General features: G+C 38.6%; 1 protein-coding gene and 1 non-coding gene across 5 annotated transcripts in view; both read left to right on the top strand.

Moving 5' to 3' along the window:
* Positions 1-16174, top strand: part of LOC131681288 (potassium voltage-gated channel protein Shaw-like) — a 232776-nt gene that overhangs the window by 137426 nt on the left and 79176 nt on the right. For all 4 annotated transcript variants that reach the window (XM_058962016.1, XM_058962017.1, XM_058962018.1 and 1 more), the window contains exons 4-5: positions 14551-14700; positions 14916-15048. In XM_058962016.1, coding sequence (XP_058817999.1) covers positions 14551-14700; positions 14916-15048 — 283 coding nt within the window. The remainder of the gene's footprint in view (positions 1-14550; positions 14701-14915; positions 15049-16174) is intronic.
* On the top strand, positions 3432-3568 carry LOC131686442 (U4 spliceosomal RNA). Its single transcript, XR_009305110.1, has one exon. It is a non-coding gene; the product is annotated as a U4 spliceosomal RNA (small nuclear RNA).

The raw sequence follows: 16174 nt of genomic DNA, 5'->3' as shown, positions 1-16174 counted from the left end.
TCATCTGCAGTCCAAAGCATTCTGGAAAAAGCTAATAGGCGCGACAATGTACTTATATAAGATATTAGATTTTATGGTCACCGCAACATATTTATTTCATGGACTTGTTGACTTTTCTCGGTAAAAATAAAAAAACTCCAACTTTCGGCGTCCCTATGGGCTCTCCACTCTCACCAGTCATTGCGAATGTGGTGATGGAGCGATTGGAACAGAAGTGCATAGCATCATTAGAGAGAAAACAAATACCTCTAATGATGTACCGTCGGTACGTGAACGATTGCTTCTGTGTGGGCAAAAGGGAGCACATTCAAGAAATCTTAGACTCGTTCAATAATTTCCACAGTAAACTCCAGTTCACCATTGAAGAGGAGGACAACGGGAAATTGAGATTTCTTGACATGATGCTAACCAGAAACCATGATCGCATCGAAAGAGTTTGGCTACCCAAACAAGCGGATGGTAGATATCTGGATTTCAATTCAGAGAGTCCCTATTCGCATAAATGCAACACGGCAATTGCACTCGTAGATCGAGCAGTTAAGCTCTCCGACTGTAAAAACCGACCATCGGCAATCGAAACAGCCAAAAAGATATTGCGAATAAACCATTACCCCTACTGGTTTGTTCGCAAAATTCTGAAAGATCGGGTCCATAGACACTATAATGGACTACAGCAGAATAAAGATGCGACTGCTGATATGGCATATGTTGCTGTGCCATACGTCCCGGGACTCAGTGAAAAACTAGAGAAAATTCTGAGAATACACGACACAAAACTTGCTTTCAAGCCAAAAGATAAAATAAAAAAACAGAATTTTCTCCAAACTGAAAGACCCGATCCCACCAGGGAAACAGAAGAACGTGGTGTATTCGATTCCGTGTGGAACAGGCGATGGCAAAACGTATATAGGACAAACGGGGAGAAGGCTGGAAACGAGAGTAGCGGAGCACAAGAACGACGCAAAGAAAAAAGATGCGAGAACTGGTTTAGCCCAACACATATTGCAAGAAGGACACATCTTCGATTTCGACAACACCCGGATACTGGAAAGAATCGTAAACCAGGAGAGCAGACTAACTGCAGAGATGTTTCACATCAAAATTCTCGGCGAGGAAAAAACGGTGAACCTACAAAGAGAATGTGGAATGTTCTGCACAACATACGACGGTCTGGTCACCAAGCTTCGACAGTGTTGGAATAGCGAGGAACGCAGACAGTCGAAGAGTGATCGCCCGCCTAGCGGTGGAGAGTGAATGGAGATGCGTGATATAAGTTTATGTGAGTTAATTGTAATTGTTGTTTAATTTGTGAATGCTAACTTTGTAATTTTTTGTGAACAAATTGATGTTAACGTTAATGCTAAATAAATGTTTGTAGGCGTCCGACGATGGCTGAAGAGCAGTAAGCCGAAACGTTACGCGCGGTAATGGGAAAATTTGGAGTTTTCATTTTCACCGAGAAAAGTCAACAAGTCCATGAAATAGCGACAATGTACTTGTTGTAGGTGATTACAATCTCCCTCATCTCCAGTGGATTTTCGATTACGATTAAAAGTTCTACCTGCCTGAAAATTCAACATCGGAACAAGCGACGGCCATCACAGAAACGCTGGTTGCTTGTATCAGCGTGAATGGACGGACCCTCGATCTAGTTTTCATTAACGATACGGGCGTATTGGAACTGATTGAACCTTCGGCATCTATATTGAAGTTAGATCTTCACCATAAACCTTTCGTTTTAAGATTTGATATGCGTTCTGATGATGGTGAAGCTTTTGATACAATTAACGCCGACATCAACTTTGAATATACTCGATACAAAAGCGCTTAAGTCTCAATGGCCATTGGTGCACTCTATTGGCGTGAGATGCTGGTTGAAAATGATTTAGATCAGGCAATTGCGGCGTTCTATGATGTCATATATGAGATTCTTCGCCGTAATGTTCCTAAAAACGTGTCAGCAGAAAAGCAGGTTATAAGTATCCGTGGTGGAACGCCGAGCTTGGTCGTCTACACAACGTACTCCGAGAACAATGAAAGCGATACTTATATCATAGGACTGACGGCAACAAAACTATTCTTCGTCGAACTGAACTGCAATATGAAACAATGCATTTGGAGAATATCTGAACTAAGTTCAACGCAGCCTTCGAAACAATGCTTATCTTCGAGACAAAATTCACAGTCCGCAGCCGACTCGGGAGATCTTGTTGCAGATCACCTCCGAGATGTATTTACCAGTTCTCCTGTTTATCCATCTCAACAGTACCTTGAAACATTTTCAACATATAATATCAAGGAAGAACGAAGTCGGCTGTCTCAGTCTGGATAATTAAAACAAGGGTTAGTAAGAGCGATGTACGCTGCTTATTCCAACATAATTGACGAGCGTCAATAGCGAGATTTTAAAGATTAAGTTAGATCTTTTATTTAATTATGGATTGATCATTGTAATCAATGAGGTAAAAAACTACCAGTAATTGTACTCATCTAGTGGGTTATATACGCATTCAGCGAAGCATAGTTGTGTTTCAACGTGTTTTGTGTATGTTTTAATCGTTGCATTGTCACTAAACGGACCGCCAACTCGTTGTCATCGAACTAGTTGTATTTTATCGTGTTTGTTTAGATGTGATAAATACTCGATACAGAGTTCGCTCCGATATTTTAACGATTCTACTAACGCATCTCTTTAAGAGTCATGTCAAAAGTTTTCGTATTGCTCGTCAACAAGGTACTGTTCTCAGCTTATCGACTTTACATCAACACTTTTGGTAGTATGGTTTATTCCCCTTGCTTATTTCACGTTGTTTTATCTAGAGCTAATGTCCAACAAACCGTCATTCTAGATAAAAAACACTTATTACTTCTCAACGATCATTCACAAAGCAAATCGTCTACTGCGTTTAATGTTCAATATTCCCAACGAGTTTTCTTTTGTTTCAAAGCGTTATATTGTTATCTGGTACGCTCAGAGTTGGAATTTTCAAATATCATCTGATACCCCTACCATGCAACTTGGACCCAATGAGTTGTAACTGTCCAACGCAGGTTCATACGATATGCGTTACATCAACTTCCTTAGAATAATCTACTGAACCTGCCACCCTACGAAGACCGTTGCCGTTTATTAGGACTACACACAATGCGGACAAGCATTGCAAGCTGCCTTCGTGTCTAAGCTACTTCTGGCTGAATATAATGTTCCATATCTTCAATCACAAATCTACGCTCCAATGGACCATTTATAAATTACGTAACGCATTTAGGGGGTGGAGGGGTGTACGACTAATTGTGACATATTTTCATATATGGGGGAGGGGGAGTAAGCTGGAACATTACCTAACATATTTTTACTGAAGAAAAAAAAAGTTCAATGAATTTGTTACGTAAAAGAGGGGGTCGAGAAATTCGTGATAATTTGTTACATGAGCTTTGCGCAGTGGCGATATCGTAACCAATGAGGTTTAACCGAGGTGCGATTATTGCTAGTTGAAAACTAATACCAAATACATGAAGGGAGAGGGGTGTCAATTTTGGGTAATTTTTGCGTTACGTAATTTATAAACGGTCCCAACCCGATGTTACCGCAGATCGAAAAGCGCAACACTAACCACGCTGTCAATAGCTCGATTTTGGCAATGATCCGTCGCTTCAACGATTTTACCGAAACCTTCGGCTACGTCATTAGTTCTGCACTTTGAAACCTTTTATTGCTACTTAGTAGGAAAAATTTAGTTAAAAAATTCACGAAAAAAATCACGATTTCGTGAACTACATGGTTTACAAAAACCGTAACCAAGTTTCTGAAATTATGAATAATAAACCTCGTATTCATGAAAAACTAGTTTGCGCCAAAAATATACATGACGTTACATTCGAATGTTTAGTTGGGTTACTCTGGTTGTTTCCTGGATATATTTAGTTTTTATTACGATTCCTGTTCATTATTTGGGGATACACCGATTTACATAAACTATATCAACTGAAAGATCCGACATATGTTCATGATTTCAGAAGCGTACTCGTGTTATCGTGATATTTTATTCCTAAATTTACTATCAGATTTTTATAGTAGAGTAACATGATTTATGTGCATGATTTCGGGACAGTAGTCACGATTTTCATGATTTATGAGCACGTTATCGTGATACTGAATTCCTGTTTGACTAGTTTGATCATGTCTCATCGCCTAATCTTGATAAGTTATAAAGACAGTATGAACTGGATCATGAAAGTGTGACTGATTCGCGGTATGCTATTTCGTGAACTATATCACGAATACGATATGTGACTCTATAATGTATTATTGGTACTCCAGCGTATTTTTCGCACATCATGATGATTCCTATCAAATGAATAGTGATGTTAGAGTTCCTAATAGCTTTCTTATAACTAGTACTGGTACATGTTACTGGTCGCTAGCGGGAACTATATTGTATTTCATAAAAAATTTCATGGAACAAAAATAAATCCATGGTCAATAAACCATATTTTATTTGGGGGTGGGCGTAGCGTTGTTTGTATTTGTATTTGTATTTCTATTTAAAATTTGTGTTCATCTGACACTAAGTCTTAATGAACTAAACTAAAAATAATTAACCTAATGTAACAGCAAACGGTGACGAAATTGTGATGAATTATAATCGAGGTCAAAGTGCTCGGCAAGCTCGTTGAAGCGACGAACCATCGCTAAAATTGGACTATTAGCAGCGTAGTTGGTATTTCGCATTTCGATGTGTAGTAATGTCCGAGGGCGAAGAACACGGGTTGGGGCGTAGAGATTGATTTGTCCAAGGAGATCGGAAACATCATACTCAGCCAACAGAGGCTTTGATATGAAAATGGCCTGCGAAGTATGTCTATGTTCTTGCAAAGTTCATCTATTTATACACTGTCAAGCAACGATTATATTTGGTCATTTTTATCGCTTTGTGATTACGATCTAAAATCTATAATCCAACCTAAATATGGCACTCCAATGATACCTTCTATACCTGTCAAATCATAATCTACATTCTGTACTCAAACCATTTTTTATTGCTGGTATATTGAACTAGTCTGGCAGAGAATTTGCGAAGTGCTATAAGGAAGTGACTATTTACTTGAACGATTTTGCAGTTTAATCCAATTGCAAATTAATTTCTATACAATGTTTCAAAATTGTCTTTATTATTCCGCATGTACGATTTTGTTTTAAGTTGTAGTGGACTAATAAATAACTTCAAGTCAACATTGTATTTCGATCACAGATTTGCATTTTATGTGAACTTTTTACAACAAAACATAATTTTTGCTTGCACTATCTGTAATTTTGATTTAGTCTGTCATTATTTGTAATTTATTGTAAACTTTTATATACGATTGCTGGTTTGCTGGGACCAGACGATGTTTGCAAATTCCAAGTGCGAGCGCACCAGTGAGCAATATAAAGCCTTGAAACACAGAGGATGCCGGAATTCGTTAGAAATTTTGAACATAAAACCTAGAAGTCGATTTGCTTTGTCGATGGTCGCTGACAGGTGATTGGTATAACACGGTGTGTTTGGTAGAACAATTATATTCGAAAAAAAATCGGCATCGCTAAAACTTCAGCATGTGATAGAATGAGCTTTTCCCTTTCATTTCAAAGTAAAATTAAAATATTCTGTCGGGGACTCCAGAACAACATTTTATTTCAAAGTTTTTTTGTTTGAAAACCTAGGTTTTTCAATGAAATTGGTTCACATTTTTGCCCCTAGGTAGTACCTCAGACATTCAAATATTACCAAAAGTGAGAATCTGATGAACAATTTTATTGCGTACAACTTTGTAGAAAACTACATTGCGATCTAAAATCGCCAGAGAAAGCTATTAAATTTTTATCAAAGTTTTTAGATTCGCACAGGGCCTATTGGTTAAGAAGCTTTATTCCAAAAACATTTTTATTTGTTAAAAAATGGATTGCCTTATTTTAACAGTGTGCTCAGAAGAACTTGAATGCTAGCAAAGTCCCACCTTTAGGCGTAAAAAACATAATTCCAGATTCCACTGTTTTATGTGCACCAATGATATTTTAGGAGCATGGAGATATAGAGAAGAGTAGATAAAATTTGAACGAAATTAAGACTCTTTTGAAAGATGCTGGGTAATGCAGCAAAATGAAACAGTTTTTTCTGTCACAGATATATTTGTTTCTTTTTTTTTTTCTTCACTCATGCTGGAGTATGCTTGATGTAATCTTGAATCAACCTTTTTGCCCGTTAGCATCTTTTAGGATATATTTGGTCTAAATTTTAACTTTATATTTGATCAAACTCGATTAGATATTCAGTCATTTCATTTGATTTCGATTGAGAATCCTGACAGTTTCATGAAGGATATAAAAATAATTCGATGAGATTTATGTTCAAGTTTGTTAACTTTTGGGAATCGCTGTACATTGAACAGAAATCGCAATAGTAAATGAGAAATAAAGGTTCTGTCTATTGTACGAAGATAGTGATCTCAATATAAAAGTAGATACAGAAAGTATCACCTTTACCCAAAGACGAATTGCTGTTAATGTCTCCAGATTCAGAACTGAACTGGCAACTCTTTCTTCTTGATATGTTGTCTTTGTTCTTATCCCATATTATGAAGGAAATCTTCAATAAACAGACATGTATTACTTTAAGAATTTACTGAATGTATGGTCCAGCCTGATATTTTCATGTTCGTTTTCTGTTGTGATCCGTGTTCAACCAGTAACGACTCCGGAATTTCTTCTCAAAGGAAATTATGAAACATGGTTTTGTTCTTTTTTATGTGAAGTGTGTTGGATTTGGAAATATAATTTAAGGACAAGCAAAAATCTGCATCTATAAATTCTGATGAAATGAATCTACTACAAAAGATAACAAACATCCAAAACTCGAAGAGCATTTTTTCTTTTCCAATCATTTTTCATTTTATGTTGAAAAAGAAAAACAGGATTCTCAATCCAAAATTCCAATAAAATCCGTCGTTTATTACAATTACTCTAACTGTCTACTTTAGTTCATTCGAATATAAAGCTTTGAATTTAAACCAATTGTATTTTACCAGGCAGGATGGGATCAGGTGAAAAGGTTATTATAGTTTACATTAGCTATCCCCTGGAGCGAGACAAGAAATGGAAAAGGCATGATAAAATCCGTTACTACATTAATCAACATCTCAAAAAGGTATAAGATTATCGAAAATTTGGTCAACAGCTTTCCACACCTCCTTGTTCATAAAGTGTCATTTTCGCCCAAGACCCAGAGAAATCTGAAAATATATTTTATCTGCTGAGAATGGGACTTTGTATACATTGAAATTTATCTGAATTTACTGTTCGTTAAAACCCAACATTTTTTTGTAAGTCCTTGTTAATTCTTAATCCAAAGGGCCCGCGCACACCTAGAAACTGCTAAAATTTTAATAACTTTCTCGGGGTATTTTATATTGATTTATAGCATTCTACGAAGTTGTAGACAATGGGATTGTTCATCAGATTCTCACTTTTAGTATTTTTTGAATGTCTAGAGTACAAATTAGTAGTAAAAATGCGAATTAATTTCATTAAAAAACTTAAGTTTTCAATCAAAAAAATTTAAAATAAAAAGTTGTTCTAGAAATGAAAGGGAAAAGTTCATTCTTTCATATCCCGAAGTTTTACAGATGCCGAATTTTTTTGAATAAAATTGTTTGACAAAGACACCGTGATAAGTTAGTCTTTCATCGAGAATAACACCTAGATCTTTTACGTGGTCAACGCGTTGCAGCTGAGTTCCGGCAATGTTGTAGTTGAAATTAAGTATGTCTCTTGTACGATGAAAACTGATGACAAAACATTTCGTAACACAAAGGATCAACATGTTTCCTTGACACCAATTGTAAAATGTATCAATGAGACACTATAACTCACGGCAATCGGCTTCATTCCTTATCACAAGAAATATCTTCAAGTCATCGGCGAAAAACAGTTTCCCTCCACACATTAGAACAAAGACCGCATCATTCACGAACAATGAAAATAGTAATGGACCTAGTGTACTACCTTGGGGAACTCCGGAATTATTACAAAAAGATTCAGACACGTTGTCACCAATTTGCACGACGCACTCGCGGTGAACAAGGTAGGATCGAAGCCAGTGGCACAACCTCGAGGTACATCCTAGTTTAGCAAGCTTTGCAAGCAGTATCTCATGGTTGACTGCGTCGAAAGCGGCCTTAATATCTGTGTAGACCGTGCCCACCTGGAGTTTCCTGGATATGTTTTCAATGCAAAACGATGTGAAGCTAACTAAATTGGTCTCAACCGATCGACCAGGGAAGAAACCGTGCTGACAAGGGCTTATGTAATGTTTACTAGCAAAAAACAGCACCTCGTTGATAAGCGCTTCGAAGATTTTTGACTCAACTCTCAGCGAAGTGATTCCCCGGTAGTTCACGATGTTGTTATTTTTCTTGTGAACCGGAAACATAACTGAAAACTTCCAATCATCGGGTAATTTTTGCTGCTGAAGCGACACATTGAAAAGGTGCATCAGTGGGATCGCTAAGATATCGGAACAATTTTTCAGAACAGCAGACGGCATAGCACTTTGTCCTGGAGCATAAGATGATTTTGTTTTCCGTATTGCAGAGAGAACCGATTGTACTGAAATAGTGAATACATCGATATACACTGCACCAATGGGAACATCACGGGTCGCGTTTTCGAGCTCGATGGCAGATGGTACATCAGTCGTGAAGACACTTGAAAAGTAGCTGGAAAATAGGGAGCATTTTTCCGCCGTTGTAGTCGCTACTTCGCCATTGTAGACCATCCTAGACGGAAGAAGACCCATTTCCTTTCTCTTCGTTTTAACAAAAGCCCAGAATCCCTTCGGATTTCGTCGTAAGTTTTGTTGGATGCGGTTCACATATCCTTTGTACAGTAATTTATTGTAACAGCGGTACTCATTACTGGCGAGTGCAAAAAAGCGCTTGAGAATAGGGCATCGACGATTTGTATACGCACGTAGGGCTTTGGCACGGGTGCGTTTCAGATTCCGAAGCATGGCGTTAGACCATGGAGGCTTCTTGGGAGGTTGATATTCTGGCACGGATTTTTCAACACAGTCAATGAGTAATCGGTTATAGAGATCGACTGCAGCATTTACATCAACTTGACCAAGTAGTACACTCCAGTCAATCAGCGATAGGGTGCGACGTAGTGCTGCTAAATCAGTTTTGCGATAATTACGACGATTCACAGCTAAAGCTTCTTCATATTGTGGTGAACTAATGATGGAAATGGATATTTCTAATGCGGGATGATAGTTAACCAAAGGAACGATCAGCTTCACTCACAGAACACTCAGGCAAAGCATTCTCACTGACGAACACAAGGTCAAGAAAACGGGATTGATGGTTGGAAATCGTGCTTACTTGATTTAGTCCGTGAAAAGCCATCCCGTCCAGAAGTAAGCGGCTGGCAGGATGTGTTGTCGAGGATAACGGGTTAGGGTAAGAACAAACCCACATCAGTCCTGGTTGGTTGAAATCACCAAGAACTATTATCACATTGTTTGCATCTGCCTGAGAAGAAGCGTGTTCTATAGAGTCGAGATGGAGCTGCGTAATAGTGCAGTCAAGTCGCTTTTCTGGAGGAATGTAAACAGCTCCAATAATGTAGCTCTTCGACTGCGTAGTAATCTTCGTCCAAACAACTTCAATGCGTGATGAACTATCCACACCAAATTCACAGGAGGCTAGTGCGGAAGAAACAGTGATCAAAACTCCCCCGCCGCGACCATGAACACTGTTATGTGCGCTTCGATCCACACGATAAACCGCATAAGAATCCCCGAAGAGCTGCATCGATGTAATACGATCATCAAGCCAAGTTTCCGTCAGAACATAAATATCGTAGTCGCCGTCAAGAGCAGCCAAGTACAAGTCCTCGATTTTCGTCCTTAGCCCTCTGACGTTTTGGTAGTATAGCCGTAAATTGTCAGCGCCACGTGGCAATCGTGCCGACATGCTGAAGGGGCGTGATGTACCCGATTGCATGCTAGAAACCAAAAGGTTTTCAGGAAGCGGATCGTCATTTAAAGCAAAATACTCGCCTGAGAAGGCAGTTCGGAAGACCCCCTCACCACCTCCGAACGCAGGGCCGGGACGACTGAGCTGGTCGCTGGCTGGTAGCACGACTGCGTCGGAGCGCTCGGGGGTTTCCATAGTACGGTATAACAGGCGTCCCGGTGATGGCAGTGCAGCGTGAATTTGTTTGTGCATCGTCGGCGATGGCGGCGAAATTATTCTTCGGTCAAACAACGGCAATTTGTCGGAACGAGTTGTACCCATGCGTCCCGATGGTGGTTGAATTATTCCGTCATAGCTGATTGATTAGTTGGTAAATCGGTTGTCTTGTATGCAGCGCAGCTGGTTTCGGGTCCCGACCCCGCACATAGGGTTAGAAAATTTTCATAAGAGATTTTTCTAACTCGAAGAGGCGAATAACCTTGAAGTTAAAACCTCTATAATCGAAATAAAAAACATATTTTCTGTATATCGGGAATATCTTCTGTAAATCACAATGTTCCAAGATAGATCGTGAATAACAAACTATGAATCAAAAACCAATACACGAATCCATGAATAATAGCATGACTTTGTAAATTACTTCGCGAGCAAGAATGACGAGCCATGACTAATATACTAGGAATTATGGACAGGTGACGAATACATTAATAATATTTTATGATATTGTGAACTATTTCACGATCACGGATATTGAATATTAATTGTAATCATATATTAATTAAAATGATAATATTAAAATATTAGGAATCATGAATTAGTTCACTATGTTTGATTTGAATTCATGAATGAAATTCCGCGTTTCGTGAAATAGTTTACGCAGAAATATCTAGACTGTTTTGATTTTGTAACTGCTTCACATCCACGAAAACCAGATCACGATCCAAATGTAACGAATAATGAATCAGTTCACGTCGTATATTAGGAGTCTGAATAATGTTCCAAATTCTATGAACAAAATCTAGAATTAATCTTTTGCTTATGAATAATGTTCATCAAGTTCATAAAGGACTTGACAGCACGAAGTAACAAGTTACTTTACGCTCGTCCGGATATGCCGTAGACTCAGGTAATTCGCATTTCTAATGCAAAAAGATACTGACTCCTGCGGTAGCAGACAAAGGGTTAAGTCGCCGGGAAACTCTAAGCTTGCTCATATGACCCTTTTCACGCTTTTCTAAAACCTTCAACCCCTTGCTTTCCCTTGAGTACTATGGATCATAATATTAAAAAATATACTTCATTTTCCAGTCCCTTTCTAACTGAATGTCGTTAAAAACATAAAAAAAAGTTGTGATCTAGTTCACATACAGATAGTCGATTTAATAATGACATGGTGAATGCCGTGAGGCCGTGAACAAAGTTCACAAAACGAAAATAAATATCTCCACCAATGAAAGCGTTATGCAGGTGTTACTGAAGGGAACTTAGACATTATTGTAAAACATGTCTTAAAACATTGTTTATGATCCTACTTTCCTATCGTAAAGACGTTATTGTTCCAGAATTAATGGCTCTTTATTCACTATTTCGGGAACAATTTTTTTCCGTGCATGTTAATTATTTTTAGTATTGTTCATTAGGACTCAATGTCAGTTGATCTTAAATTGTTTAAATACAGACATACTAGGTCTATCTCCACGGTTATTGTTGCGAAAATGGAAGCGCTTATTTCACCACATCCTTCAATTGCAGATCAATTTTTTTCTTAACGCATTTCGATATTTCGTTTCTTTTAATATACCCTGGACCGATGATTAATCCAATGTGTCGTGTTTCAAGAATGCGCTGACCATGTGCGTGCAATAAATTTAATGAAATACTTGAAATAATACCCATTCAAAGCAAACAGACTTCCACGTGCGAACAAATAACAAATAAGTATAAAAATTTCAACAAATACCCGTCTGAACGCGATACAAAGAACAAATTTTCCATCCAATTAATACACCTATTATAATTTTCATCTAGTCTTCTCAGTTATCTATACAAACCCAAGTCAATCGACTGGGAACATTTTACCAGCAAGATGCTACTGCATTAATCAGAGCGCACTAATTGAACTCATTAGCCGCCGCGCCACCACCTTGAGGTATTCATCGAATCTTCTACAGTTCTGTATTCTAACTAAAGACGGTGTGAACGAACCGAGCAATCAGACAACTTCATTAAATGAACATCACGTCTCTATTTGCACGAGGACAGACATCCAGTCAGAGCATCACAACCTATTTGTAGGTAAAGTTGGAATGATGTTTTCCTGACGCGCGTCGCGCCGCTCGTTTCAACTGTCACGGCTCACGATCTGCACTGAAGAGCTCCCGTGATACACATTATCGAAGCGCACTTTTCCAGGCTGTAGTACATTCCTTCTAGCCACCCATCGAAGGAAATAGAAAGTTGATTAATTTATGTACGTGGTAGCACCCGGTTGCCACCATTAGTTAGTAAGCACTAGCTTGCTAATGCCGGTCGATGCCGTATAGTAACTCTATAACCCGACACCATGGTAAGGGTGGGAAGGCGAACGCTAGTCAAGTTAAAACCGTTTTACATCCTGTCACTGTGTAGCTTTTTAGGTGTCGACAACTTGATGTCGGTTAGAAGAGCAATTTGTCGTCCTTCTTGGTTCGCTTCGGTTGGAAAGTGAAAGTAGTTCTTACGAGTGGTATATTTTCTTCAGTTACGATTTGATAACGAGTTGGTAAACTTTTGATTGACGTATTCGGGCGAGTGATGCTCGGAAAAAAGTTTGCGTATATAAGAAAACACATGTTCGTCAGAATATTATTGTTTTTTTTATGTTCCACAAGAAAAAAATGTTACTGTCATACAAAGCAATAAAAATAAAAAAAGATCCAGGGTTAAAAAAATACTTCAACAGTAACAGCCTACCCTCGTCACCTTTCAACAGGAAAACGAAACTTTTCCGGCATCTTCTTCTAGGTTTTTTTTTGCACAGCGGTCCCCCTGTTCTATGAAGCATTGTTTGTTCTTACCAGAAATACAAGCTCTGTGTGCCCGGCAGCTCGCCTTTTTACACTGTGAAAGGGGTGTGACAACATCTCACACCGTAGAAGCCAACAACCTGATCTTACTTGAATATCTGATACAAAAAGTGTCAAGTAAGTTCACGCACGTCACTTACTCATACTGACGACGATGTTGTTGTTAATGATGATGGTGGGGATGATGATAATGACAACCCACCAGCATTGTCCCATGCGGGCGAGATGCCATTGCTCGCATTGCCGCTGATCACTAAGTTCTATTCATTAAACAAATTTTCCTCTCTGGTGCTCTCGGTTCCACCCTCATAATAGCTGTTAGTAGTACTATAGTTTGTGTCGGCGTATGATACACGCTATGTCAGAAGGGACGGATTATGCAACATTTTTTTAATTTGTTTTTCAGCGAAATGTTGGTAGAACCCGTGTTTTGATTTAAGTAGATTATTAAAAAAAATATATTTGAGGACATATGGATAAAAATTTTCATTAGAAGAACTTTATGAAGTTTAAGGTTTCTTGAACATATAAATTCTATTTCATGTTGTGTATACCTAAATGTCAAAACCAAGGCGATGAAACACTAGGTCAGCACGAAGTGCAGGGAATTATTGAAGGGAAAGACGATAAAAGTTTTGTTATTTGATGTGTTTTGAAAACAGACCCTTTGTTAGAGGGCGGCAGACACATTTGACTAGTGGCAAAATTCACTCACAACACCCATCATTTTCTAATCATTATTTAGAGCTTAACCTATGTTTCAATTTAGAAATCTTTGAAATTAGACAAATAATTTCTATGAATTAATTCAATTGCGTAATATGATTAATTATAGCCATGATATCGCAAAATGTGCTCCAGGTTATTAACACAGAGTTGAGAAATATTTTGTTATTAATTTAATATTATACAGTAAGATAATTAGATATTCAACGATAAATGATGATCAAAAATCCGTCACAAAATGCTGTAAGGTATTTTTAAAAGAGCTTTTTTTAATTAAATCAAATTTAAAGTACCGGAGCTTCATAATCGCAAATATCAGCATTACAATGCTGTTAAGAAAACTTCCAATTTACACGAACATCACAAAATACCGCCTTTCAGATGAAGCGCGCAGTACGAGTGCTGTAAACTTGCTAGCCTGGTGTATAAAATCATAAACTGAAATGGGAAAAAGGGAGGGACACTCCGGAAAAGAAAATAACTTTTCATCAACATTGGCTTGCACGCAGCACTAGATCAACCGCCCGGGCGGGATGCGAGCTAGCGAGGATGGACCCGGCACTACTGTTGAAAGTTTGAATACTTGATGATGTTTACCCTGCAGTGTCATTTGCCGGCTCTGTCGGTATTGACCTTACTCAAGCTGTGCTTGTTCCTTCGTCTTCTTAGTACACGGTCATGTTATTAATAGTTGTTTCGTTTTTCTACCCGACATGCTACCAATATTGGACCGCTACCCCACCAGATATGAGACCTACAAGGCGACACTCAAAAAAATCCCCGCCACTCGATTATCGCGGCTGACCGAGGCACTAGCGAACTACGATCCAATTTTGAATGAGTACTTCTTCGACCGACATCCCGGCGTGTTTGCCCAAGTGCTCAACTACTACCGGTGAGTATACTTAATGAAGAAGTATCATGACGTTACATAACCAAATTTTCGATGGAGACGCACGTTAGATAGTACAGAGAATGTAATTTCACGATTGATAAATTAGTACAAAAAACGTTCTGACCCACAGCCACCAGGTTGAAGTCCCTCATCAGTAGGACAAATTGTCGTAAATTGTCATTTTTTCTTCTTCCTTCAATTTATATTCCTGTCAGCACCGGAAAACTACACTACCCAACGGATGTCTGCGGGCCGCTGTTCGAGGAAGAGCTGGAGTTCTGGGGTCTGGACTCGAACCAGGTGGAACCGTGTTGCTGGTCAACCTATAGCGTACACCGAGACACTCAGGTAAGTGCCACACCTTCTTCCTTCTTCCTTCACCCTGCCTCTCGGTACTCGGTTGGCTAAAAATAAATTTCGAATAAAAGAAAAACTCATCTCACAATCCGAACCGGTTCAACAGTACCTACGGTGGCAATTCGCTTTGTCCGTGCTATAGTATCGGTAGGTTCCGCTGCCTGGGTGGTCTAGCACACGATCGGGTGCGGTTTTTGTGGTTGCCGCACCGTACCGGTCCTGACTGTGTTGTATGTGTATGTCGGAAAAACGCTGCAGGCGTGAATAATTCAATTTTGTACGTCCCGGTTGGCTGACGAATGGAAAGTAGCTGGTTTGAATGCAAGCCTGCGGGGAATTGTCAGAGTTAATTAAGTTATAATAAAGATCGCCGGATTGAATTACGCCGGTTAGGTATAGTGACGAGTGAGGATAATAGGAAGGAAAATTGCTGGGATTTCAGTTCAAGTACTTCAGCCTCGGTGGGATTGTTTAAACAAACCAAACACAGTGTGAGAATGAAATTGACTGGAATGCTTCCGCCGTCTTTTTCATAATCCAATGAATTCTATATTTAGAATGAGGTTCTATTGAAATGGAAAGAATGCCTGCTTTATCAGCACTCTTCCACTGATTGAAGTAAGACCGGCAAGCTTTGTATTACGTTGGAATCTGTTGTTCTGGTGGCTAATGTACTGTAAGAATTATTGAAGTGTATTTTCACCACAATACATTCTAAAGCGAAACTGAGAAGAAATATTTTTCTCAGGAACCAACATCGGAAGCAATGAGTGCGAGAACTTTGAAGACATATATTTTATGTAAGCACTTGAGGAGGATTTTTGGTATTTTTGTAATCGTTGTTCGTATTTTTATTTGAGTCAAGATTTCTCAAACGGTTACTCAAATTAAGTGAAATCATAATTTTAATGGAAGATCCAATTTTTTAGTAGTATTTTACATTGCTCAATCAAATCCATATTGGTTTTGCGTAAACAAATACTTTGACCGTAATAATGACATTTGAAGTTTTTAGCTCCTTTATTTTTAAAAATTTATTAACTTAGTTACAAGTGTCGGGCCTTTTTCTCAGTGGCGTAGTGCTAAAAGTAATACATGTGTTCTTTTTTGATCAAAG

Source organism: Topomyia yanbarensis, chromosome 2 (genome assembly GCF_030247195.1).
Source record: "Topomyia yanbarensis strain Yona2022 chromosome 2, ASM3024719v1, whole genome shotgun sequence".
Lineage (NCBI taxonomy): Eukaryota > Metazoa > Arthropoda > Insecta > Diptera > Culicidae > Topomyia > Topomyia yanbarensis.
The sequence above is the reverse complement of the archived record's forward strand: the minus strand, read 5'-3'. Positions and strand labels throughout refer to the sequence as shown.